The following is a 26063-nucleotide window of genomic DNA, read 5'->3' on the forward strand; positions in this document are numbered from 1 at the left end:
ATAGTCCCCTTTGTTCAACTGCAACACTGACATCTCTGAATTAACCTTCTCCCTCTCAAATTGCAGATTAAAACTTATCATATTATGGTCACTATCTCCTAGCAGTTCCTTTACCTTGAGCTCCCTTATTAAATCTGGTTCATTAGACAACACTAAGTCCAAAATTGCCTTTTCTCTGGTCGGCTCCATTACAAGCTGCTCTAAGAATCCATCTCGGAGGCACTTTACAAACTTCCTTTCTTGGGGTCCTGAACCAACCTGATTTTCCCAGTCTACTTGCATATTAAAATCTCCCATAACCACAGTGGCATTACCTTTGTTACATGCCAATTTTAACTCCTGCTGCAACTTGCACCCTATATCCAGGCTACTGTTTGGGGTCCTGTATATAACTCCTATTAGTGTCTTCTTACCTTTACAATTCCTCAATTCTATCCACAGCGACTCTACATCATCAGTCCCTATGTCACGCCTCGCAAGGGACTGAATTTCATCCCTCACCAACAGAGCTACCCCACCACCTCTGCCCACCTGCCTATCCTTTCTATAGGACGTATAACCCTGAATATTCAGGTCTCAGTCCCGATCCTCCTGATGGTCAAAATGCCAAATTAGATGTCATAAAAAATGTTGCCAAATTGGGAAATCTACAATTTAAAAATCGTTGCTGTTATAGTATATTCCCATTTAAAAGCATCAGTTCCTGACTTTTGTTTGGAAACGTTGACATGCGCTTGCAGATAGCAGCTAATGCCTGATTTCAGGCATTTCCCTGTAGGGCAGTAAGGATGTATAGGTGCGAAGCTCATTCCATGGCAACTATACTGGTTGCCCAGAATATCCAGAGTAAATAGGGCACTACTGGGGTGGTGGAAACCAGAGAAGAAACAGGTTTGAAGCATCAAGGCATCAAATGCTACGATCGAGCTGCTGCCACTTTGATTATTGAGGCAACAAACAGATCACAGCATATAGTGGCAGCATCGATATATCACTTTCATGGAATCAGTGGAACTAAATCAATGTTACAGAGGGAATCCTTCAATTTTCACATGGTTCTGGATTCTCCTTGTTTAATTGTAGGCAAAAACTGAGATAGGCACCTCTTGATTCAATGTATGTTGGTAACTCAGCAATGCTATTTTTATGATGCCATCTGGGCATAAAGTACAGTGGGAGCAGGAAGTGACTGGCCCAATGTACTGGTCGGTTGGATTTGCTCTAGATATGGGCACAAAAACAAAATGTTTGCAAATGTCTTGTGTAATTTATGCATTACACAGGCACAATGCTTTGTTATTATAATTCTGATAATTTTATCTTTTAGCAAATATATTCAAGTTTCATGCATGTTCAATTTGTATTCAATATGCACATGAATTTTTTGAAGAATTCACAATAAACTTTAAAAATATGCCAACAATTCTGGTCATCTGAGTAACACTAAATAACAGGTTTCAATGGAATTGAATTTAGTAAAATTGAAATTAAGTACAGGTACATGCAAATCAAAGACATTTGTTAATCTCTAAGCATAGGATGTTTTCAGAAATTAAATTATTTGAGATCACTTCTATAAGCTTTCTTCTCATCAGGAACAACAGATATTCATGTATTATATTTTTAGTTTGGTGAAGCATGAAGTATGATCAATTTATACTCCATATAAAAACGATATCACACAAATGGTTTCACTTATTTATTGACAGTACACTAGGGAATGGAATGCAAAACATCTAAGTAAATGTTTCTGCGGTCTAGAAATGCTAAACAAATAATACTAATAAAATGTATTGAGACATACAAGTAATACACAAATCATTCATTTATAAGAGGAAATACAATTTTTAACCTGGTGCATTCAATTGAGAATGATGTCATGAGAGCACTGTGTGGAAAGCATTGAATGCAATAGATAAACCTTAGATATGTTAAATAAATTTGTATGCTTAACATTGTTCAAGTGTATCAAGGGTCAATAATGAATATTTCAGTACAAACAGAAACATAGAAAAGTTTTCCATAACTGTTTTTCGAAAATATATTTAAAAAAGGAGGTACTTGGTCCCAAAATCAGTTGTCAATATATATGAGATCAGTATAAAATCCAGAAACAGGATGTGTAATATTGAACCAGTTTCAAAACAAGTTTTCTCTCAAGGCGATGCTGGAATCCTCGGTACATCATGACATGGGGGACAATTCCTTCAATTCCTGACAAGTTAAAGGTAATCAGGTCTCGTTCTTTATCCTCATTGTCTGTATAGTTCTGGATGTTTTAACATTGTATTTTGAATCCCAGTTATCACTTGAAGGTTGAACCTTTCTTTCCGTTGTACATCCTTCAGATTTATTTCGCTTCTGATTACAGAGAAATAAAAAAAGATGTCATGCTCACCTATTTATTAACATGCAATTTATATACCACCAAAATGAAAATTAGTAACTTTGTTTGTAAGATAATAATAGTATTAAATCTTTTCAAAATAAAGAGATTACATACCATTTCTTAAAATAAGTTCTACTTCAAAAATTACTCATGTGTTCCATCATTTAATATATGAATTTTTGATTCACAATGCCCACTCTTTATTAATTAATCTTTTTTTGTAGTAGGAGGGAAAAAATGTGTAAAAATATTCACGCAGATATATGTTAGTAAAGCATAAACATATTCTTCATATTTAAGTTTAAGATTTTTTTAGAATCGTGTACTTATTTTTACAAATAAGTTGCCCATAGATTTTCTAGTATTCTTTAACTCCATGGAGAATTATAGAATGCCATATTTCTCAATGTGTCTACCCATTAAGTAAGACCCTGTTTTTCCAATCACATCATCAACTTCTGGTACATTCCCCACGGTTGGGGGTATTTTCTTAACAATTACACATGCCCCAGAACATCATGTGGCTCTATAAACACTTTATGAATGGTTTGTTTAAACCTTACTTGATTCAATGGTGCAGATGATCCATGAGGGCCTTGAACATCTGAGGCACGGGTCACTGATAGTGGTGGCACAAGATCAGCTCTCGAGCTATAAACAGATGGATATATCTGCTCCGTTATAATATGAGGCATCAAAATTTAAAGTACTGACATTTTTATTAATCAGTAATCAAAACTAATTTATATTCACTCAGCCATTAATTTAGTATTGCAATAGGTATAAAGGCATCGTGTACATTTGTAATTAATACACTGACCACTAAAATCCATGACTAAACATGTGAAAACTATTCCACAAATATGACAAAATCTTTTCTTTAAAACAGGATTGAAAATTACTCCAGGAATATAAGCATATGGACATTGAACATATTCCTCTTTCGGCTATCCTTATTGATATAAAAGGTTAGTTCAAAATATGCTTTAAATTTATAGAGGGATGTCATTAAGGGATTGGACAGGCTAGATGCAGGAAGATTGTTCCCGATGTTGGGGAAGTCCAGGACAAGGGGTCACAGCTTAAGGATAAGGGGGAAATCCTTTAAGACCGAGATGAAAAAAACATTTTTCACACAGAGAGTGGTGAATCTCTGGAACTCTCTGCCACAGAAGGTAGTTGAGGCCAGTTCATTGGCTATATTTAAGAGGGAGTTAGATGTGGCCCTTGTGGCTAAAGGGATCAGGGGGTATGGAGAGAAGGCAGGTACAGGATACTGAGTTGGATCATCAGCCATGATCATATTGAATGGCGGTGCAGGCTCGAAGGGCCGAATGGCCTACTCCTGCACCTATTTTCTATGTATCTATTAGAATACACTTTATTATTTCTGCACTATTTAGGTATGTGAAGAGGAAAAAATTAGTTAAGACCAAAGTTGGACCCTTGAAGACTGAAAAAGGCGAATTTATTATGGGGAACAAGGAAATGGCAGATGAGTTGATAAGGTACTTTGGTTCCGTCTTCACTAAGGAGGACACAAACAATCTTCCTGATATAGTAGTGGCCAGAGGATCTGGGGTGACGGAGGAACTGAAGGAAATCCACATTAGGCAGGAAATGGTGCTGGGTAGACTGATGGGACTGAAGGCTGATAAATCCCCAGGGTCTGATGGTCTGCATCCTAGGGTACTTAAGGAAGTGGCTCGAGAAATCGTGGACACATTGGTGATAATTTTCCAATGTTCTATAGATTCAGGACCAGTTCCTGTGGATTGGAGGGAATCTCTTTTTAAGAAAGGACTGTGCATGGACTCAATATTAAATTACCCATAATTTAGCATTCATTTAGTAATCATTCAGAAAAGATTGGGTTTGAAAATGGAAATATCTCAAGCCACGCTTTAAGAAGTACACTTCTGAAAATTAAAGCGAACTACATTGCAAAGAAAAAATAACAAAAAACTTTATCATGTCCTATGTAGATATGCTTTCTGCCAACTAGCTCGTCAGTTCCAAAAGACAATTTTTGGCAGTCAAATATGGGATTACGGCATTTCCAATTCCAACATAAAATACCCAAACTTTCAAACCAAACTTTGGCCAGCTGGAGATTTCCTGGTTCCACTCTAAACAAGCCCAAGAGCACAAACCTGTTGGAATGAACCGTTTTGCAGATCCTGTCCGAATTGCACCTTTATAATTGAATCAGTGAAATTTATGGGAAATAATCTATAATCTTTGAAAAAACAGATCCAACCTGAATTCAACACCTTCAATTCTGCTGAAAAGCATTAACTCCATTTACCTCCCTGCAAATGCCATCTGGCTTGCTCAGTATATAGAGCATTTTTGTTTTTATTTCAAGTTTTCAATAATAGCAGTTTTTTGCATTTCATGTATTTTTGTTCTGTTAAGCTTGAGCTAATCAGGCTCCACTGCAGAATGCAGAATAGGCAAATCACATCAATCAATGTGCAGACAGACAAATTAGAAGCAGGAGTGATAAGGCATCTGCTGATGGGCTTTGCCTCGACCTGTAAACTAGGTTGCACCCCAACACAAGTGCACGTATGCATTCTTCTAGTAACGTAACCTGACAAAGATAACTCAAAAAGGGTAAGGTGGAGTTGGAGACAGATTCTCAGCAGCAAATTACTTTACTGAAATATTCCACTTGCTGAAGCCTCAAATGCAAGCTCACAGCAAATGAAGAGTCATGTTGACAATGCCCTCAAGGTGAACATAGTAATGAATGTCTATGCTTTGGAATCTACCAGTCTGCACCAGGACATATTGCAACAATCAACAGTTTACCATTCACCATTGCAAAAGGGAGATAAATCATCAATTTTTTCGACTCAAAACACCACACATGGAACTGCAGTAAGAACAAGCATTATGCATAGGAAAGAACTGTAGATGTTGGTTTAAATCGAAGGTAGACACAAAAAGCTGGAGTAACTCAGCGGGACAAGCAGCATCCATGGAGAGATGGATTAGAACAAGCATGTTGCTTCTCTCTAATACAAAGTACTGTTGACTACAAGTATGTTGCTTTGTGGAGGGCTGCTCTGACTGTACTGCAGATGAAAGGGTCAAATAAAAGTGGTTTATTTCCAATATCCCCCCCCCCCAGGATTAAACTTGTTTGAGCCAACAGATACAATTATGGATTTAAAAAATACATACTTTACTTCTGACAGAACAGATCGTTCACCATCGGAACACTGGGAGCGGCGGTACTGTCGGAAGCTTCGCGGTGAATGTGAATGCCGGATTCGTACCGGGTTACCTTGAGTCCTGGAGACAGAATATATTTAAATGACCAGGAAACAGAAAATCATCACAAATAAAAAAAATGCACGATTGTATTCTTCTGCTAAAGAATGCTTATGTTTAATTACTGGTCATATATTTGTTATAACAGATTCATGTGAAACACTTCTCTCTCTATTTTCTTTTGATTTATTTCCTCACAGTGGTGATTCTTGCAGGAATAGCCCCAGAGGACATTATCAGCTCTCCGGTGCATCTCCCTATGGACAAATCTGTAAGTGTAAGCCTACACTTAACTGGATATTCAATTTCATAAGTTTCATGTTAAAGTTGATACCACCTGAAATCATGAATCTCACAAATATCAGCTTTGGTTTAGTACATCAATCACACTTTTGTCTCTTAATCAAAAAGTGCCTGGCTCTAATCCCCCTTTAATAAACTTGAGCACGAGACTTAGATTAAAACTCCAGCAAAACACTAAGGCAGTGTGTGACGGACATAAGATCTTAAAACTATGGCCTCAGTGGTCCTCCCATATGGTTGCAAAATATACGCTTGCATTAAATGTAAGAAAGCAAATTAATTCCTGGCCAACATTTATCCCTCAATCATATCAAAGGAAATGATCTAATGGTTATAATATTAGTGATTGTGGGATCGTTCTAAGGTTGGCTGTCCTTATATAACATAACAATAATAACCACTCCTACTCAAAAGCAGTTCATTGCCTGTCAAGTGTTTGGAATGTTCTGAGGTCATGAACATCAGAATTGGATGCATGAGCAGGCTATCCGCTCCTTCATGACTGCTCCACGTTTCATTACGAGCATGGGTGATCTTCACCCTCAGCACTAATTACCATATTATCCATTGATTCCCACAATATCTAAAGATCAATTAATCACCTTCTTGAACATAGTGATTGAGAATCAAAAACATTGCAGTCTTTTTTTAATTGACCCTTTAATTAGGTAATTTTTCTTTGCCTCTCCCACTCCACAAGCTGACCTGCACCAATATTAGCTACTGAAACAAGGAGCACATATTGGCTATCTGGCCTTTCGCACCTGTTTCACCATTCAGCAAGATCACAAACTATATTCTACCTTTGCATCATCTTCCTGCACTAATTTATTTCCCTCGATTCCTCAAGTTTCCAGGATACCATTGAACTTTGAATGAACTAAATGTTCGCATCCCTTCCTGCTGGAGAATTCGAAAGATGATATTGCACTTACATAGAAACATAGAAAATAGGTGCAGGAGGAGGCCATTCGGCCCTTCGAGCCAGCACCGCCATTCATTGTGATCATGGCTGATCGTCCCCAATCAATAACCCGTGCCTGCCTTCTCCCCATATCCCTTGATTCCACTAGCCCCTAAAGCTCTATCTAATTCTCTCTTCTTCTCAATAAACAACGTCCCTTATTCTGATCCTCCGACTCTGGTTCTAGATTCCTCAGTCAACGCAAGCATCCTCCCTGCATCTCACCAGACAAGCCCCTTTAAGAATTTTTTAACCTTTGGAGAATACAGACCTAACTCTCCCAATCTCTTCTAAAATGCCAAAACTGCCATTTTCAGCAGAATCGTCAAATCAGTCAAGTGAACCAACTGTAAACACATGCTGGAGTAAAGGGCCTGTCCCACTTGCATGCGATTGCATGCGTTTGTCGCTTGAGGCATACGGGCACCATATGGCCGCGCGGGGCCGGTCCCACGTAGAAGCGCGGAGTTGTGCGGGGCTGGTCCTGACATCGCGCGGGGCTCCGAAAATCTGACAATGTCTGGAATCTTCGCGCGCCAACGGCCTGTCGGCACACAGTCGCATTGTGGTCGTACGCAGCGTCTTGATGGTGTACGCCTAGCGCGTGGCGTTGCGCGATGACATCACCGCCCGGCGTGGCGTTGCATGGTGACGACGTCACCCGCCTGATGCCATGCGATGCCCAATTCAGTCGGCCCGCCTCCTGCCCAGCTGATTGGAGAGTATGACGCAAATTAGGTCACGGGAGAATTTAGCGCGAACTTTGCGCGTACTTAGCACGAACTCCGCTTCCGTTTGGTCGCGCCAAATGCCTGCAATCGCATGCAAGTGGGACAGGCCCTTAACTCAGTGGGACAGGCAGCATCTCTGGTGAGAAGGAATGGGTGAAGTTTCGGGTCGAGACCCTTCTTCAGACCTATAAAGTGAATCTACGATACTCCCTCTGTGGAAAGTATCTTCAATAAGGAGACTGTATGTAAAACTCCAGGTGTGATCTCATCAAGATCCGACATAACTTCATAATACTCTTATTCTTGCATTCAAATTCTCGTATATTCTCAAATTTGCGTTCTCAATTGCTTGTTGCACTTGCATGTTGGCTTTCAGTTACATGTGTAGTAATAAACCCCAGGTCCCTTTGAACAATGTCATTATCCAATCTCTTGTTGCTTTAAAAAAATGCTCTGCTTTTCTGCTAAGTGGATGACCTAGCATGTTTCCACATTATATTCAGGCATCAATAAAGGGCCTTCAGTTCACTGAAGATTACTTTTCTAGTACCATCAGATGGACCGCAAAAACATTAAATGTTTTTGATCATTTCTTCCTATGTAGACCAATGCAAACACCAGTTCAACATTTTCTGATACACAAGAGGCTGTAGATGTGGAATCTGAGTGAAACTCAATACTTGAGCTCATTCACTATTATTAGCAATACTGTGAATTTTTAAATAATTCATGACATATAATAAGGTACCTGAAATGAACAGCAAGTACATTAGAGTATATTAAACAAATCAACTCACTCCACTTTGGTGTATGGTATCTCTTTCAGCTCTTGTTCTGTTAAACCACCTGGATCAATCAGCTCCCGTCTGGGAAGAAAATAAGGTATTATAATCGCAATGCCAAATGAAGTTTCACTTTAATATCCGGAAGCTGTATAGAAAAGGATTAGTTGTCACTATGCTCTACTTTTTCCCGTATATTTTTAAATCGCATCCCTAAATAGTTTTCTTGTCTGAAGCCATTTGAAGAGGCAAGGGATAATCAAAAAGTTGCTCAGCATTGCAAAAAGTTATTGTTACTTACTGGCCGTAGTGTGCGACATTACTTTAATCTAACATGTATTGTGCAAAAAACAATAATTTGATTATATTTTGGGTGGATGTTTCTAGATTAATTTATGAGAATTAAAACATTAAATTCATCCATCTTGGCATATAAATTCATGACAGTGAGATTTAAAAATCATGTTATATTGTGAATTCTTGTGTGAATGGGAATTAGTTTATTGGATACTTAGGCTATTTAAAAATATATCCTTTTCTTAAGAATGGAATCACCAGGACATTCTTAATGGGGAAAGTAGTGGGCAGAAAGGCATGTCCATGTGTGGTTTGAAGAGCAAAAACTTGTAGTTTACAATGCCAAAATTGAAAAAATCAGTCAAACTCATTTGAACCTTAAGCAACCTCTCCTCGTATCTAATACCCTCTAATCTGAGCATCCTGATAAATCTCTTCTGTACTCTCTCCAAACCATCCACTTCCTTCCTGCAATGGGGCAGGCAGCACCTCTCATGATACTCCAATTGCAGCCTAACTAAAATGTCCCGAATGATGAAGGCATGGATTACCAGAAGCCTTCTTTACCAATCTATCTACGTGTTGCCACTTTCAAGGGTTATGGACTTGAATGTCAAGATCCCTCTGTACATCAATGCTGTTAAGAGTCCAGCCCGACTAATTGTCTATTTTCCCTTACATTAGACCTCCCAAAGTACAAAACCTCACACTTGACCAGAATAAACTCCATCTACCATTTCATTCACCTATATCTGTAACTGATCTATACCTTGCTATTTCTTTACGGCCTTTTTCATTGTCTATAACTCCACCAATTTTTGTATCATCTGCAAAGTTACTAACCAACTCATCTACATTTGCAACCAAAACATTTATATATGTTTCACAAACAGAAGTCCCAGCATTGATCCCTGTAGTACACCACTCGTCACATTCCTCCAGCTAAAATGAAATTCCTCCACCACTACTCTCAGTGTTCCATAGGTAAACCAGTTCTGAATCTAATCTACCATATTATCGTGGATTCTATGCATCCTGACCTTCTGGATCAGCCTAACATGAGGGACCTTGATAAATAACTTACTGAAGTCTGTAGACAATATACATTGCCCCTACCCTCATCAATGCCATTCGTCACCTTTCAAAAACTGAATCAAGTTTGTAATACATGACCTGCTCTGCACAAATCTATGCTGACTATCCCTAATTACCCCAATCTCTTCCAAATGCAAGTAATCCTAGCTCTGAGGATCCTTTCCAATAGTTTTCTTACCACTGATGGGTGGCACACCACCTATAATTTCCTGGAGTATCCCCATTTCCCTTCTTCAACAAAGGAACAACACTGGCAACTCCCAGTCCTCTGGGATCTCTCCTGTGGCTAGGAATGGCAATGATCCCAGCAATCTCCTCACTTGCCTCTCTCAATAACCTAAGATAGTCCTATCAGTCCTTGGAGACTTGTCCACCATAATACTCTTTCAAGAGACCCAATACCAAATCCTTCTGATGTCAAAATTCGCTCACATATTAGTATCCTCCACATTCAACTCACTGCTCTCCATGTCTTCAATTCTCACTTGAAAATCGACAAATTTGGAATGGAACAAAGTCACCTCATCTCAAGAAGTTTCATATCTCTCTATTTTGTTGACATCCGCCTAATTATAGGAAGGATGTCAACAAAATAGAGAGAGTACAGAGAAGATTTACTAGAATGTTGCCTGGGTTTCAGCAACTAAGTTACAGAGAAAGGTTGAACAAGTTAGGGCTTTAATTCTTTGGAGCGATAGAAGGTTAGGGGGGACTTGATAGAGGTCTTTAAAATGATGAGAGGGATAGACAGAGTTGACGTGGATAAGCTTTTCCCATTGAGAGTAGGGAAGATTCAAACAAGAGGACATGATTTGAGAATTAAGGGACAGAAGTTTAGGGGTAACATGAGGGGGAACTTCTTTACTCAGAGAGTGGTGGCTGTGTGGAATGAGCTTCCAGTGGAAGTGGTTAAGGCAGGTTCGATTTTATCATTTAAAAATAAATTGGATAGGTATATGGATGGGAAAGGAATGGAGGGTTATGGTCTGAGTGCAGGTAGATGGGACTAGGGGAGAATAAGTGTTCGGCATGGACTTGAAGGGCCGAGATGGCCTGTTTCCGTGCTGTAATTGTTATATGGTTATATGCAGAAGACACTATTCTGCCAGTAGCTGTATTGCAAGGTCCATCTGGAAGAAGTGTGGAAACTAAGAATAGAGTGTATGACCATTCTTCAGTATGTGTTGAGAAACACGTACAATAATCTCCAGTGCTGACTATAGTAAAGTTCATGAGGACGTTTTGGTATAAGTCAGTCAAGTACTGATAGACTTCTGACAATGGTTCATAGGCAACACCTGTAAAATTAGCTTCTCTTTCCACAGATGTTGCCTGACCCGCTCAGTGTTTCCTGTATTTTCAGGGTTTTTCTGATCTCCAGCATCTGCAGTTTTTTTGCTTTCATTTGATGCCTGCCATTTATTTTGGGTGTCTTAAAAAGGGGTCCGGAAGGCTCTTGGAAAGTTGTGCTACATTGCCAATGAATTAAACAAATCATTAAAAAATAAATAATCATCTTTGGGATATATGTTCTACGGGCATCATGAGTTCCCTTATCTCTTTGCAGTGTACCGACCTGAACGGGATAGTGAAAATCCATCTAAAAATCATTCATATGTTACTTAATTCAAACAACTTCAGACTCACTGAATGTGTTTCCACAGTTCTTCTTTTGCTTGTACATCTGGGCTCCTCCTGCAAAAGCAATCATTCAAACAACTATTAAATTTAGATACAATTTATATCCCAAAATGGAACAGCTATGAATGCGTCACATCTCAAGGTGCAGTCTCTCTCTCTCTCTCTCTCTCTCTCTCTCTATCACACATTCTCCCTGAGTCAATATAAGATCACAGTGGCCTATCTTACACTAACAGTCCCTAAATAATTGCAATGGTTCACACTAACTGCGGCCGTGTTATAAAATATTGATGCACTCAAAGGTAATGAGGAAAAGTGTAAGCACATAAAAGGGGATGGAAGATTTAGTGGACAATCTGTTTATTTCTAGCCAAGACCACTTTCCCTGCTGTCCAGAAAACGCTAAATGATAAATTTAGGAAATTTCATTCAGTTCCTAGTGGGCATCATTCTGAAGTACACATTAGAATTGCATCAGCACTAACGTAGGAAAAAAATGATGATCAATGCAGAAATATGTGAAAGTTCACTGATGAAAAATGTTCTGTTTGCTGAATAGAAATGATAAGACATACTATTCAGGATAGAATAAAATTATCATTATTTAACATATGGCTAGAAGATATTTAAGCCGGGAAAGTTTGTTGCACTTTTGATGCATCAATATAAAGTTAACCATAAATCATTTTTATGGAACCACAATGGGTTCCTCAAATTTTTTTTTTAAATTTACAGGTATTTGAACACATACGATCGTGATCTGTGCTTTGAACGTCTGTTGTTGTGGTCAGTTAACGATCGTTCCTTTTGCCGTCGTAGCACTTGTTCCCATTGAGGAGCAGAGTCCACCATCTCATTCTCCTGCCGTGACCTGAACGGTAAAAACAAAAATGAAAAGTGGTAGAATGTGTGAAGTTAGCAGCAAATAAAAACAATCATTATCTGACAAAATCATTGTCATTTTGTATTCAATGTGGCCACCTGCTGGATATCTTTATACACAAGTATTGAAGCAAGAGGAGGGTGGGACGACATCGTAAGTAGTCCATGCAATTCCATGTATCAGACTTTAAAGAAGGAGATAGTGCCTTGGGGAGAATGGAGTGTAAATATGCTGGCATAATCCCCAGAGCTTCAAAGGTTAAACTACAACAGATTACAAAACAAAATATTCTCCCCTAATATTTAAAAGATTACGGGACGATTTTATCGGCAATTCAAATATTAGGTAAGGTAGGTAGAATGAAACTATTTCCACTGCAATATATTGTAAGGCAGAAAGTTTGTGAGTCAGCCTTTCCAAGAGTGAAATTTGGAGACTCTCCTATCCTATTTATGGATAAGAAAGGTTGAAATGGATAAGGGCCAAACACAGGCAAATAGGACTAACTCAGATAGGCATGTTGGACAGCATGTACATCTTGTGCTAAAGGGCCTGTTACATGCTGTATAGCTCTATGACTCTATCCTAGGGATACATTCTTCTTCACAGAGAGCACTATGTGCTTGCACTGTTGTACAGCACACTTGGTACCATAGACCAGTGCTTCTTAAACTATTTCAGTATCATTCACCCTTGAGTCTTTATCACAAAATGTCATTCATCCTCAACTAAATATTCTTATATTTCTTGGTCATTCTCCCTTGTGTATAATTTCATATATAATTTATTTTGTCACATGAGCAAATAAACACAAATTAACTAATTTCTTAAGTGTTTATTTTATTCAACTTTTTGAACAGAAAAATGTAAAGAAAACTAGGAATGAATAAAAAAGTTTAATTACCACTGGAGTTGGAAAATAATTCTATTAGAATGATAAAAACCATTCCAACATCTAAACACTGGGCTTCAGCACCATCCTACCCTTTCGGGCTTTGATTACTGCAGTTTTTTCTTGAAAAATTGGCTAAAAAAACCATGGAGTATGTGATATAATAACTTTAGAAGCTTAATGATTTAAGAAGCTTCCACTCCGACTGCCGGCCCGCGGCCAACTTCTACTGCAGGCGCGGCGTGGAGATACCATCGAGAGTGGGGTCCCTCGCTGGGGATCCCTGGAGGGGAGCTTCGACTTCGACTGCCGGCCCTGCAGTCTGCGGTGCTTTCTGGCTGCGGCGCGAACTTTAAATCACCGACCACTGGCCTACACCAACCTGAAGCCGGGGTCTCCGGTGGGGGAGGCACTGATTCAGGACTTACCTTGACTTTCATTATCTGGATGCCTCACATCGGCAGCTGCGGAGGGTTGAGGTCCCGACCACGGGGGAAAATGGAGGAGGACTGGCCAAATTGTGCGCCTTCCACCACAGTGATGAATGCTGTGGTGGATGTTTGTGTTAAATTTTGATTGTGTTTTTGTGTGTTCTTTCTCATTGTACCGCTGCTGGCAAATTCATTTCACTTGTGATGAATAAAACTGTATTGTACTGTATCGTATTGTATTGTATCCAACTAATATAACTTTCTATAACTCTCCCCAGAGAAAGCTCACAATACCACCAAATATCAACTGCCATATTTTGGTATACATCTCTCCAGAAGTTGGCTCTTCCAAATCCAAATATATTTTAGAAGTTCACCTACGGCGATCCTCCAGTGTTTGCCATTTATAAACACTACATGATCGCACTAGCTCGTCTGGTCTTCTCTAAAAGGTTATATTACAGTAAATTTGGAATATCCTGCTACTTTGAAATTAGAAAACCATAGGCAGAGAGGAAAAAACCATATAACATTTCCAGCTCCACTGCCATTAAAACCAATAAGTGCTTACTAACCACTTTAATGGCAGTGCCTTTTTTAAGTATAGAAAAAAATATATAAATATCCGAATAAATTAAGTAATTCACCCTTTATTCACCCCAAAATAATTTCATTCGCCCTTGGGTGAACCATTCACCAGTTCAAGAAGCACTGCCGTGGACCAGAGAACAATTCCCTAACGTTAAGGTTGCAGAGCCAATTACATACTTTGCCCTCTATCCTTTTTCTACTTTTTTATGTTGCCAAGGGATAGCATAGAGTGAACATGCATAATTACCCAATAAATATACCTGTTTCGTCGTTTACGTTCCTTGCTTGAGTTTTCAGACTCGCTGCCACTGCCACTGGTGTTTGCACGGGATCGGGACCTATACCAGAAAAGGAGCATTGCTTTGTAGTAACTACCTGGATAATCAGTGAAAATCTACGTTGCAGCAATAATGGCTCAGCTTTTGCATTTTAAATATTATTAAGATTATAAGGATTCACCATTATTGAGATAAACGTTCAGCAAAATCTGGAATTCAAACATTTGCAATCAATCGTGGAAATTACTTTTCAATTTCACTTCCTCTGTCACAGGTTGGCACTATAAAAATACCTCTTGTTCATGATTTTATAATTCAATATTATGATTCAATATTTCCTGGTCGAGATTTTATGTGTCTCAGTGAGGATTCTTCAGAATTACTGGCGTAACAGGCCCATTTTTTGGAAATAAATTCCTCTGTTCGCTCCAGTCCTTCCATTCTCTGCAACTAAAGCCTCACTTGTCTTCTTAATTTTTCTGCCTGATGGCAATAAATATTTACTCTTCCTTTCTTCTTCTGATAACTGCCTGACCTGCTGAGTGCTTCCAGCATTTTATGGTTTTGTTCAGCAATAGAATGCCACAGTTTTAACTGCCTGTAAAAATTATATCAGACATTCCTTTTGCATGTTGCAATTTGCAGAGGAGAATTCAAAATGTATATGGTTCTCTGTACGCAGCAACGTTTCCCAGATTCTCTACCTGTGGGCCTTTTCCCAATTTATTGAAAAATGGCATTAGTTTCAGGTGCCATTATCAGCAGAGTTTCCGCCCATCTGTTTTTATGATCCTCCAAATATATGGGAAATATGTCAAAGAATGATCCCGGATTGTTACTTTACAAAGAGCAATTTCAGTCAGAGGTAGACAAAAGGGGGGGGGGGGGGAGAATAAAGGAAAAAGGAAGAGGAGGAGCCAGAGGGCTGAGGGAGAGCTGAGAAGGGGAGGAGACAGCAAGGGCTACCGGAAATTGGAGAAGTCAATGTTTATGCCGCTAGGGTGCAAACTGCCCAAGCGGAATATGAGGTGCTGCTTCTCCAATTCCTGGTGGTGCTCACTCTGGCCATGGAGGAGGACCCAGGACAGAAAGATCGGATTCGGAATGGGAGGGGGAGTTAAGTGCTGAGCCACAGGGAGATCAGGTTGGTTAATGCGGACTGAGCGGAAGTGTTCGGCGAAACGATCGCCAAGCCTACGCTTGGTCTCACCGATGTAGATCAGCTGACATCTAGAGCAGCGGATGCAATAGATGAGGTTGGAGGAGGTGCAGGTGAACCTCTGTCGCACCTGGAACGACTGCTTGGGTCCTTGAATGGAGTCGAGGGGGGAGGTGAAGCGACAAGTGTAGCATCTCTTGTGGTTGCAAGGGAAAGTGCCCGGGGAGCGTGTGGTGCGGGAGGGAAGGGAAGAATTGACCAGGGAGTTACGGAGGGAGCGGTCTTTGCGGAAAGCAGACGGGGGGAGATGGGAAGATGGCGAGTGGTGGGGTCACGTTGGAGGTGGCAAAAATGACGGAGGACTATTTGTTGTTTGTGACGGCTAGTGGGGTGAAAGGTGAGGACTAGGGGGACTCTGCCCTTGTTACGGGTGGGGGGATGGGGAGAGAGAGCAGTGTTAAGGGGTATGGAAGAGACCCTGGTGAAAGCCTCATCTATAGTAGGGGAGGGGAACCCCCGTTCCCTGAAGAATGAGGACATTTCCGATGCCCTGGTATGGAAAACCTCATCCTGGGAGCAGATGCGGCATTGACGGAGGAATTAGTAGGGGATGGAGTCCTTACAGGAAGCAATTACAGTCAGAGCTCTGGTATGATTCAGGTAATTGACTCAGCCCACAAAGACACTTACCATAGTTTTTCTCAACATTTTTTGTCTTAGAACAATTAGCCAATAAATTTTTTAAAGTCATCAAATCACTTTTTTGGTGATAATTTTCTACCAATTATGTATATATCAGCATTTTTAGAAAAAAACTTACCTTCTCTTATGTTGCTTTGCATCAATATCTTCACCATTATTTTGGCTTTTCCTGTTTGGATTGAACAAGTTAAATCAAAATTTTCTTCATTTGTTAAAGCATGTGCCACAAACAAAGATTACCATTGAGGGAACTGCACACATTCATCTTAGAATGAGCTTCGACATACACAATATGTAGGGTTGTCTTTTGGAGTTTCTAGGGCACCTACATTGCAGAGCTTCTGTTTAAGAAGGAACTGCAGATGCTGGAAAATCGAAGGTACACAAAAATGCTGGAGAAACTCAGCGGGTGCAGCAGCATCTATAGAGCGAAGGAAATGGACAACGTTTCGGGCCATGCCCGAAACGTTGCCTATTTCCTTCGCTCCATAGATGCTGCTGCACCCGCTGAGTTTCTCCAGCATTTTTGTGTACCTTGCAGAGCTTCTGCTTGTGTAAGCAAATAACAGAGATGGAACTATCAGAAGACATCAGCAACAATTTGCATTTTAAAAGTCCAAACTATAGGCTATGTGGATCCGCTGGAGTATTCTACTTCAATGTGCAGGACTGATTTGAGTACTTAAGATGCGACAAACAGGTACTTCGTTTCTGTAATCATGCAGCTGCGATTGGTGGTATAATTGACTCCAATTTTTTGATCCATGACCATTATGAAATGACTGCAACCTGTAATTTCTTAAGTCAAGAAAATTTATCACCAAAGCCTGTTTTTCAATCTGCACATTTTTTTTCTCACAGGAGATGAAGGTGTGAGACATATACCCATATAGTGGCTTGGGGCCTGATTCCATTCTATTCTATTCTATTCGAATAGATTACTTACAAAGGTTTGTTCTATATAGCCTATATATTGCTCCTCGCACAAGCAGCAGTAGAACTTTCCTTTAAATAATAAAATATTTTTATTTTTTTTTTTTATTTTTTTTTTTATTAGAAGTACGGTAAATTACAATACTACACAACACATATGTCTTAATACATTTTTTGTACCGCTTCATTTTTTGAGCTTTAAGAAAAAGATAGAAGTAAAGAAAGTAAAGAAAGTGCGCAAGAGTCGTGAAGGTGCAAGAGAGTGTTGAGAAAAGATAGCCCCTTAGAAAAGAAGTTAGAGAAGGAAGTAAAGAAAGAAATAAGACCCTAGAAAAGAAGGAAAAAGAAAGGAGAAACAATCGCTCTATTATAACATTAAACTCCGCAGAAAGGGGACTACCAACTACCAACGAAGTCTGTTTTTGTTATTTTGTTGTTGTTTTTTTTTTGTGTTTTTTTACACCCCGTTACCAGATCCTGGTACCTTTTATTTATTTATTTATTTATTTATTTATTTTTAATTACTATTGCACCTTATGCTTATAATAGTTCCAAAAACATAGACCATGTCTTTTGGAAATTAAATAATAAAATATGAGGTGACAGTGCAGCATAGCTGATCGAGAAAACCATTGGGACAATGATGCTTTCTTGATCCATGCTGGTCTTCAACCTTGGCTCTGTTGTAGGCTCACTAGTTAGGAATATGGCTTGCATGCTCTCGTGTACCAAATGTAAATTGGTGGCAAGCTTCTGTAATTTCAGGAAGGTATTCCAGTCCTTCCTGATTGAATTCACAGGCTTTAATGAATTGTAAAAATGTCATGTGTAGTGGTTGGTGCTGCTCCCTGCACTTTTCCTCAAGTTGTTTCATGACAACGGCTGCAAAATCAACACTGTAATTCAGTTAGCAGCTCTCCAGCCATTGGCAGGAAGTAGTTGAGGAGAGCTTTAGCCTTAATGGAAATGGACATAATGAGGCATCTCTGAGGTCACTCCTCTTCTTTCAAATGGGCAAACCTCTTTGCCACTGTGTGAATATCATCCACTCCTGAGATCTTGTTAACTTTGTATAGGAAGGAACTGCAGACGCTGGTTTAAATCAAAGATAGACACGCCTGAGCGGGACAGGCAGCATCTCTGGAGAGAAGGAATTGGTGAGGTTTCGGGTGATCAGTCTGAAGAAGGGTCACCCATTCCTTCTCTCCAGAGATGCTGCCTGTCCTGCTCAGTTACTCCAGCATTTTGTGTCTGTCTTGTTAACTTTGTTAGTTGGGATATGGTCTTTTTGAACTTTTGTTGGTCAAGAGTTGGTCTGAAAAAGTAACTGTGGGAAAGAGTCGAGGACAGTCAGAGTTGAGGAGGTCTGTGTAACAGTTCTTCCCGCTAGTATTTGGATGGCCTAGATGGCCTTTGACAATGCCTGCCATGGCTCCAACAAGCTTTCTTTGGGAGTGGAATGCGAACCCTATATCTCTTTTCACAGTTGCTGAGTGTTTCCAGCAGTTTCAGTTTATTTCCAGGGATGCCTACATTGTCCTGTCTAAAAAGATCCAGATATTGCATCACTTCACCAGTGTCTTCAGCCTGACTAGGAGTTCGCCAACCATTTCTCTTGGTTATAAGCAGTAGCGGACTGGGTCTAAAAATATTGGTTGCCAGGAGACAAAGGGGGCCCACTTCATCAGGGGCCCACTTGATATAGGGGGCCCACTTTATCAGGGACCCACTTGCCATCGGGCAAGCTGACATCCTGGCCAGTCCGCCACTGGTTGTAAGTGCCAAGTTTGTAGCTCTCAAAACTCATCTTGAGATTGGATTATATCCCTTCAAGATTTACACTATACCCTCATGTCTTCTGCATCCAGAGCACAATAGACTGAACAACAACATATTTTTGACACTCTCTGTGTCCTCGTCAATATTTAGAAAAGAGGAACTGCAGATACTGGTTTATACCAAAGATAGACATAAATTTGTGGAATAACTCAGCGGGCAGCATCTCTGGAGAAAAAAGATGGGTGAAACTTTGGGTCGGGACTGAAGAAGAAGTCAAGTCTGAAGATGGGTCTTGACCCGGAACATCACCAATCCTTTTTCTCCAGAGATGGAGCAAAGCAGAATAGTGGGAACTATCGGCTGGTTAGTCTGACTTTGGTGGTTGGTAAGAATTTAGAGTCCATGATGAGGATGAGGTTACAGAGTACTTAGAAGTTTACGATAAAATAGGCCAAAGTCAGCATGGATTTGTGAAGGGGAGGTCTTGCTTGACAAATTTGCTGAAATTCTTTGAAGAAGTAAATAGACAGTAAATGTTGTTTACTTAGATTTTCAGAAAGCTTTTGATAAATAAAGGTTGATTGATTGATTGATTGATTGATAAGGTGCCACACGTGAGGCTGCGAAGGAAGATGAGAGCCCACGGTATCAAAGGCAATGTTTTCAAGAGAGAGTTAGATTTAGCTCTTAGGATAAAGGAATCAAGGGATATAGGGAAAAAGCAGGAACGGGGTACTGATTTTAGATGATCAGCCATGATCACATTGAATGGCGGTGCTGGCTTGAAGGGCCGAATGGCCTACTCCTGCACCTATTTCCTGCCATTTCAACATATGTTCTATGTTGAAAGGGCAGATAATAGCATGGTTAGTAGGTTGGCTGGATGGCAGAAGACAATAAAGTGGTAATAAAGGCGGCATTTTCTGATTTGCTACCAGTGACTAGTGGAGTTCCGCAGGGGTCGGTGCTGGGGCCGCTACTCTTCATGTTGTACATTAATGATTTGTATGAGGGGATTGAAGGCTTTGTGGCCAAGTTTGTGGATGATACGAAAACAGGTGGAAGGGCAGGTAGTGTAGAGAAAGCAGGGACTCTGCAGAAGGACTTGGACAGGTTGGGAGAGTGGGCAGAGAAGTGTTAGATGGAATATAGTGTAGCAAAGTGTGGAGTCAAGTGTTTTGGTCGTAGGAAGAAAGGCAGAGACCCTTTTGTTAAATGGGGTGAGAATCCTGCAATTGGAGGTGCAAAGGGACTTGGGAGTGTTGGTGCAGGATTCCCCAAAAGATAATCTGCAAGTCGAATCGGTAGTAAAGAAAGCAAACTCAATGCAAACTCATTTATTTCATGACAGCTTGTATTCAAATACAGGAATGTAATGTTGAGGCTCTATAAGGCGCTGGTAAGGCCGCATTTGGAATATTGTGAGCAATTTTGGGCAACATATTTGAGGAAGAATGTGCTGGGTCTGGAGAGGGTCCAGAGGAGGTTTACAAGTATGATCCTAGAAATGAGTAGGTTAACCTATGATGAGCATTTATCGGCACTGGGCCTGTACTCACTGGAGTTTAGAAGAACGAGGGGGGGACATTGAAACATACAAAATAGTAAAAGGCTTAGATAGAGAAGATTTGGAGAGGATGTTTCCACTAGTGGGAGAATCTAGGACCAGAGGGTCATAGCCTCAGAATTAAAGGATGCTCTTTTGGGAAGGAGATGAGGAGCATTGTATTTATTCAGAGGGTGGTGAATCTGTGGAATTCTTTGGCACATAAGGCTGTGGAGGCCAAGTCATTGGATGTTTTTAAGGCAGAGATAGATTCTTTATACAGGTGTCAGAAATTATGGAGAGAAGGCAGGAGAATGGGGTTAGGAGGGATAGATAGATCAACCGTGACCGGCTGAGTGACTTGATGGGCCGAATGGGTTTCATTCTACTCCTATAACTTATGACCTTATGACATTGTGTTGCCTGACCCGCTGAGTTACTCCAGCACTGTGTGTCTATCCTTGTCAATATTGTGCAGCCTGAGGAACATTTCCACTCGTCCCACAGACATTTCCACTGGTACCTCGCAAGCTTGCCAATATATTTACCATTTATCATTTCCTGCTCGCATCAGTGCTTTTACTTAGCAAACTCTGTTCACTATTTCCTTTACCCTTTGTCACTGTCTTGCTACTCTCATAAGCAACAATATCCCACCTGTGCTGCCATTGCAGTGTCTCTAGATTGTTTAGTGCTGCTGCTTGCAAAGGCAAGTATCAGAAGTGGAAAATCAATGGAAAATCCTTTTTTGAAGACAGTGCACCCCCAAATTAAGAGCAACAAGAAATCAAACTCGTATCAAGCATGCTTTAGGCATTGTTGAAACAGCAACAGAATCAATTACATCAAGGGACATTATTCTTACTGTCGGTACACAAAAATGCTGGAGAAACTCAGCGGGTGCAGCAGCATCTATGGAGCGAAGGAAATAGGCGACGTTTCGGCCCGCTGAGTTTCTCCAGCATTTTTGTGTACCTTCGATCTTCCAGCATCTGCAGTTCCTTCTTGAACACTTATTCTTACCGTCGTCTCCCTGGCTGAGCAGACTCATTGTCACTCCCGCCAGAAGCAGTCCGCCGTTTAGGGTGGGGAAACTTAGGTGATTTGTTGCGTTCATCTGGAGAAATATACAATCCACTGAAAAGAAACAATCCAGATGACTAGATTAAAGATAATATTACAAACTGCATTTAATAGTTCTGTAACAAAGGAATTTCATAGATTTCATTCGGAATACAAAGATTTGCAACAGATCATAACAAAATTCGTAGCTAATATTCTTGCACAAGATGTGCAAAGGAGAGAAAAAGAAAGTTGTGCACAGAACGCTGCAGTAAAATGGCACTGGTATAGGGATCTGAACCAATCTACCATGGCATCATTGGAGAAAACTATTCCCTGCTGCATTCCATGCAAGACTTTCTCTACATGGGCACGGCAATTAGTGATTCTTCCTGTGGCTGTGCAATTAACCTTGTTTAGTTTTGGAAGTTGTGTAAATTCATGTGATTTCATACAGCCCTTGAATTTGTTAAATTGTCAACCCCACTAGCTGCCATAAATCATGGCTTGGATGCGTGATGAGGCAGACATCGGAGCAGGCAGCCATTCTACGCTGATTGTCTGGAGTTCATAGGAGCAAAGGAAACCCAGAAAGAAGATTAGTTTGCCCACAACTGATATAGAAGGCTGCACCTGAATAACGACCAGAAAATGCGCTCTGTTTAAGAAGGAAAATGCGCTCTACTGTTTCGGTTCAGCAGATCTCATTGATATCTGCTCGAACAGATTTCCCAGCAAAGATTGGTATTGATGTAGCCCAGGGGGCGGCAACCTACGGCCCACGGGCCGAATCCGGCCTGGAACCCGAAATCATCCGACCCGCAGGCGTATTTGTTTTTCCGTCATCTACACTTCTTTAGACTGTTTAATATTGTTGGCCAGCGACATAAAGACTTGCTTTAATGCTCCTAGCAATCCTGTTTACTGATACAAAAAAATTGGAACTGATATAATCCCACGAACTGGGCAAAGGTTAGTTGGATTGGTGGACGCGGTGCCTGGTGCTCAGCGCGCCCCGGTACCATCCGTCCCCGCGCTTGACCTGGGGGAGGGTCAGGGTCAGGGCCGCCCTCCTCAAAGATGGTGGCGCTGCTGGACGCGGATGACAGGAATCCAGCGGTAAATGGATGGGACTAGACCTTGGAGAGGAGGGAGAGGGAGGTGGGGAGGGAGGGGATGGGGGAAAGGGAGAGAGGGGTGGAGAGGGAGGGAGGAGAGGGGGGATAGGTAGATAGGTTTACGAGAGGGGAGTGGGGTGAGAGGGGGGGAGAGGGGGGAGAGGTAGAGGGTGGAGGGAGAGGTTGAGAGAGGGGGAGGGGGAGGTTAGAGAGGGGAGGAGAGGGGGGAGAGGTAGGAGGTGGAGGGACAGGTTGAGAGGGGGGAGGGGGTTGGGGGTAGGGGGAGGGAGGTTTTTTTTAGAGTTGGTGGGAGCTTCTTTTTCTGCGGGTTCCTGGGGGTAGGGGGAAGAAGGTGGTAACAAACGTGATCTGCATGAAGTTTTAGGACAGAGAGGGGTCGAGGGTAGTTCCAATACCAGTGTCTCAAACTAACTGCTATGTTCAGTAGACATAACATTGCTTAAATATATAAATATGTCAAAGTTTATCTGTTAAGACCTGAATTTCTATGCATGGTCCAGACTGTTGCACATGGTTGCAATTACGCAAACAAATGCGGCATCAGAATTATATTGCACTGTTTCACACGTATGAAGTTACCAGCTTGAAAATGTCATTGTGTGCTACATGCAATGAAGAGCAACAATCATACCTGACGATCGATTTAACACAATTCAATCCCCAGTCACATCAACAACAATGTTTACGTTGACTAGATTTCTAGATCAGTATTATGTTAGCATTCATAGCAAAAGGATATGTTAGCATTCATAGCAAAAGGATTTGAGTATAGGAGCAGGGAGGTTCTACTGCAGTTGTACAGGGTCTTGGTGAGACCACACCTGGAGTATTGCGTACAGTTTTGGTCTCCTAATCTGAGGAAAGACATTCTTGCCATAGAGGGAGTACAGAAAAGGTTCACCAGACTGATTCCTGGGATGTCAGGACTTTCATATGAAGAAAGACTGGATAGACTCGGCTTGTACTCGCTAGAATTTAGAAGATTGAGGGGGAATCTTATAGAAAGTTACGAAATTCTTAAGGGGTTGGACAGGCTAGATGCAGGAAGATTGTTCCCGATGTTGGGGAAGTCCAGAACAAGGGGTCACAGTTTAAGGATAAGGGGGAAATCTTTTAGGACCGAGATGAGAAAAACATTTTTCGCACAGAGTGTGGTGAATCTCTGAAATTCTCTGCCACAGAAGGTAGTTGAGGCCAGTTCATTGGCTATATTTAAGAGGGAGTTAGATGTGGCCCTTGTGGCTAAAGGGATCAAGGGGTATGGAGAGAAGGCAGGTACAGGATACTGAGTTGGATGATCAGCCACGGTCATATTGAATGGCGGTGCAGGCTCGAAGGGCCGAATGGCCTACTCCTGCACCTATTTTCTATGTTTCTATGTCTCTTCCACAGATCATCACCTACTTTGCAAATTCAAGATAATTCAGTAAATCATAAAATATTTTCTTTTGCAAAGTATGCATAAGGGAATTGGAATTTCTTTGCACTGAAAAAATAATTTATCTGGATGCCAGACCTTATACCAGACAGTGGTGCAGTGCCAAGAGTAAGTAAATTTATGATCTCAATGAAGCAGAAAATGCAAATAAAAGACCTAACTTTTCAGAAATGTAGTTTTGAACAACATGTAATGCTTTCAGTTGTTGTTGGAATAGGATAATGATGGTTTTCTCTTCGGGGAAAATAGATTAAAAATATTATTTTTGTCTTCTTACCTCTGGGGGCCATTTTCCTCCCATGGTGCACTGGTTCTGTTCTGTGTGGTTGAACTACCATCCAGTTTGGTTACTGTGGAGCTAAGAAGAAGGTAAAAAGGCTCAACTATCAAGATAAACAAGTGCGAGCTCCACACAAAAATACAGCAGTGTCCTTCTCAGTACTTCATCTTACGGTACAACGCTGCGTGATCTGCATGAATAGAAATGAAATTGTCGCAAACATGCAGATTTTGTGAGAGATATGGCCAATGGAAATTCATTGCCTGGAGGATTCTTTCTACTGGATATCTTGATAATGTACTGGCCTCATTTATTTTTCCCACTTCTGTCCTATCAACAAGCCATATATAACAAACTATACATTTTTTCCACGGCTTTCATCCCTCTCTAGTTATCTTTCTCTCTACTCAAATCCAATTATTCCACTACGGTTATGGCACTGGCATCTACCCAACAATGTGGAGAGCTGCTGTGATAGATTCTGTTCATAGCAAGTAGGACAATCCAATTTGACAAATTACCATCCAGTCTGTCAAAGTGATGGAATGTTTTGTTGACAGTGCTATCGAGGAGAACTTGCACGTCAATAAGCTGCTTGTCGATGTTCAGTTTGGTTAGACATTATTCATTTACTCTAATGCAGTTTGCCAGCTCGGTACTATTTGCAAATCTGGAATAAACTGATTTATTTCTACTATTATTCCCCGTTTCAAGCATGAGTAAATTCTAACGTGCATCTTAAAACGCAGTTGTTTGGTGAATCGTCTTTACAATTGGATTAAAATGCATTAAGGTGCAGAAGAGTGTTTATAGGATATACTCAAAATAATCCAATTAATTATTCAGATGGTTTTATTTTTCTGCAAATATTTTACTGTATTTCTCAACAATATTACATATTTCATTGTACATTCATCAATCGTTGGCAGTATTGTTATATGGGAAGTCTAGAAATATTTACCTGAAGCAGATCAAAGGAAATAATTTGACCAATGTCAAATATGAGATTCTACCTATTATATTTTATGTACCACATTTAATACTATTTATCATTAAGTAATACATTATGTAGCAAAGATAGACACAAAATGCTGGAATAACTCAGCGGGCCAGGCAGCATCTCTGAAGAGAAGGAAATGGTGACTTTTCAGGTTGAGACCCTTCTTCAGACTGAGAGTCAGGGGAGAGAGAGAGACTGGAGATATGGAAGGTAAGCCTCTCCCCTGAGTCCCAGTCATAAGGGTTTCAATTCAAATCAGAAATTACAATGTTGATATTCTAACACTGGTGCTTTGAAATAAAAGATACATTACTGATGTTTCTAACATTCTAACATAGGTAAACATAATATAACTTTACCTTTTCACTGGTGAAGGTGCGATAATTTTGGTGGGACCATCATATTCCACTTGATCTGCTTTCATAACACTGTGACTAATACTGTTTGGTCCTATGATAACAATTGA

The 26063-nt window shown here is 40.5% G+C and overlaps 1 protein-coding gene across 4 annotated transcripts in view; it reads right to left on the bottom strand.

The window, feature by feature from the left end:
- Window positions 1-1686: 1686 nt before the first annotated feature.
- Window positions 1687-26063, bottom strand: part of epb41l4a (erythrocyte membrane protein band 4.1 like 4A) — a 177997-nt gene continuing 153620 nt past the window's right edge. For all 4 annotated transcript variants that reach the window (XM_033017423.1, XM_033017424.1, XM_033017422.1 and 1 more), the window contains 11 exons: window positions 25957-26047; window positions 24595-24675; window positions 21702-21815; window positions 16539-16589; window positions 14542-14619; window positions 12236-12355; window positions 11491-11538; window positions 8467-8535; window positions 5582-5692; window positions 2953-3040; window positions 1687-2361 (listed from right to left, as the gene is read on the bottom strand). In XM_033017423.1, the coding sequence (XP_032873314.1) occupies window positions 2233-2361; window positions 2953-3040; window positions 5582-5692; window positions 8467-8535; window positions 11491-11538; window positions 12236-12355; window positions 14542-14619; window positions 16539-16589; window positions 21702-21815; window positions 24595-24675; window positions 25957-26047 (980 nt within the window). In that variant the 3' untranslated portion in view covers window positions 1687-2232. The remainder of the gene's footprint in view (window positions 2362-2952; window positions 3041-5581; window positions 5693-8466; window positions 8536-11490; window positions 11539-12235; window positions 12356-14541; window positions 14620-16538; window positions 16590-21701; window positions 21816-24594; window positions 24676-25956; window positions 26048-26063) is intronic.

This window comes from Amblyraja radiata, chromosome 3 (assembly GCF_010909765.2).
Source record: "Amblyraja radiata isolate CabotCenter1 chromosome 3, sAmbRad1.1.pri, whole genome shotgun sequence".
NCBI classification, from domain to species: domain Eukaryota; kingdom Metazoa; phylum Chordata; class Chondrichthyes; order Rajiformes; family Rajidae; genus Amblyraja; species Amblyraja radiata.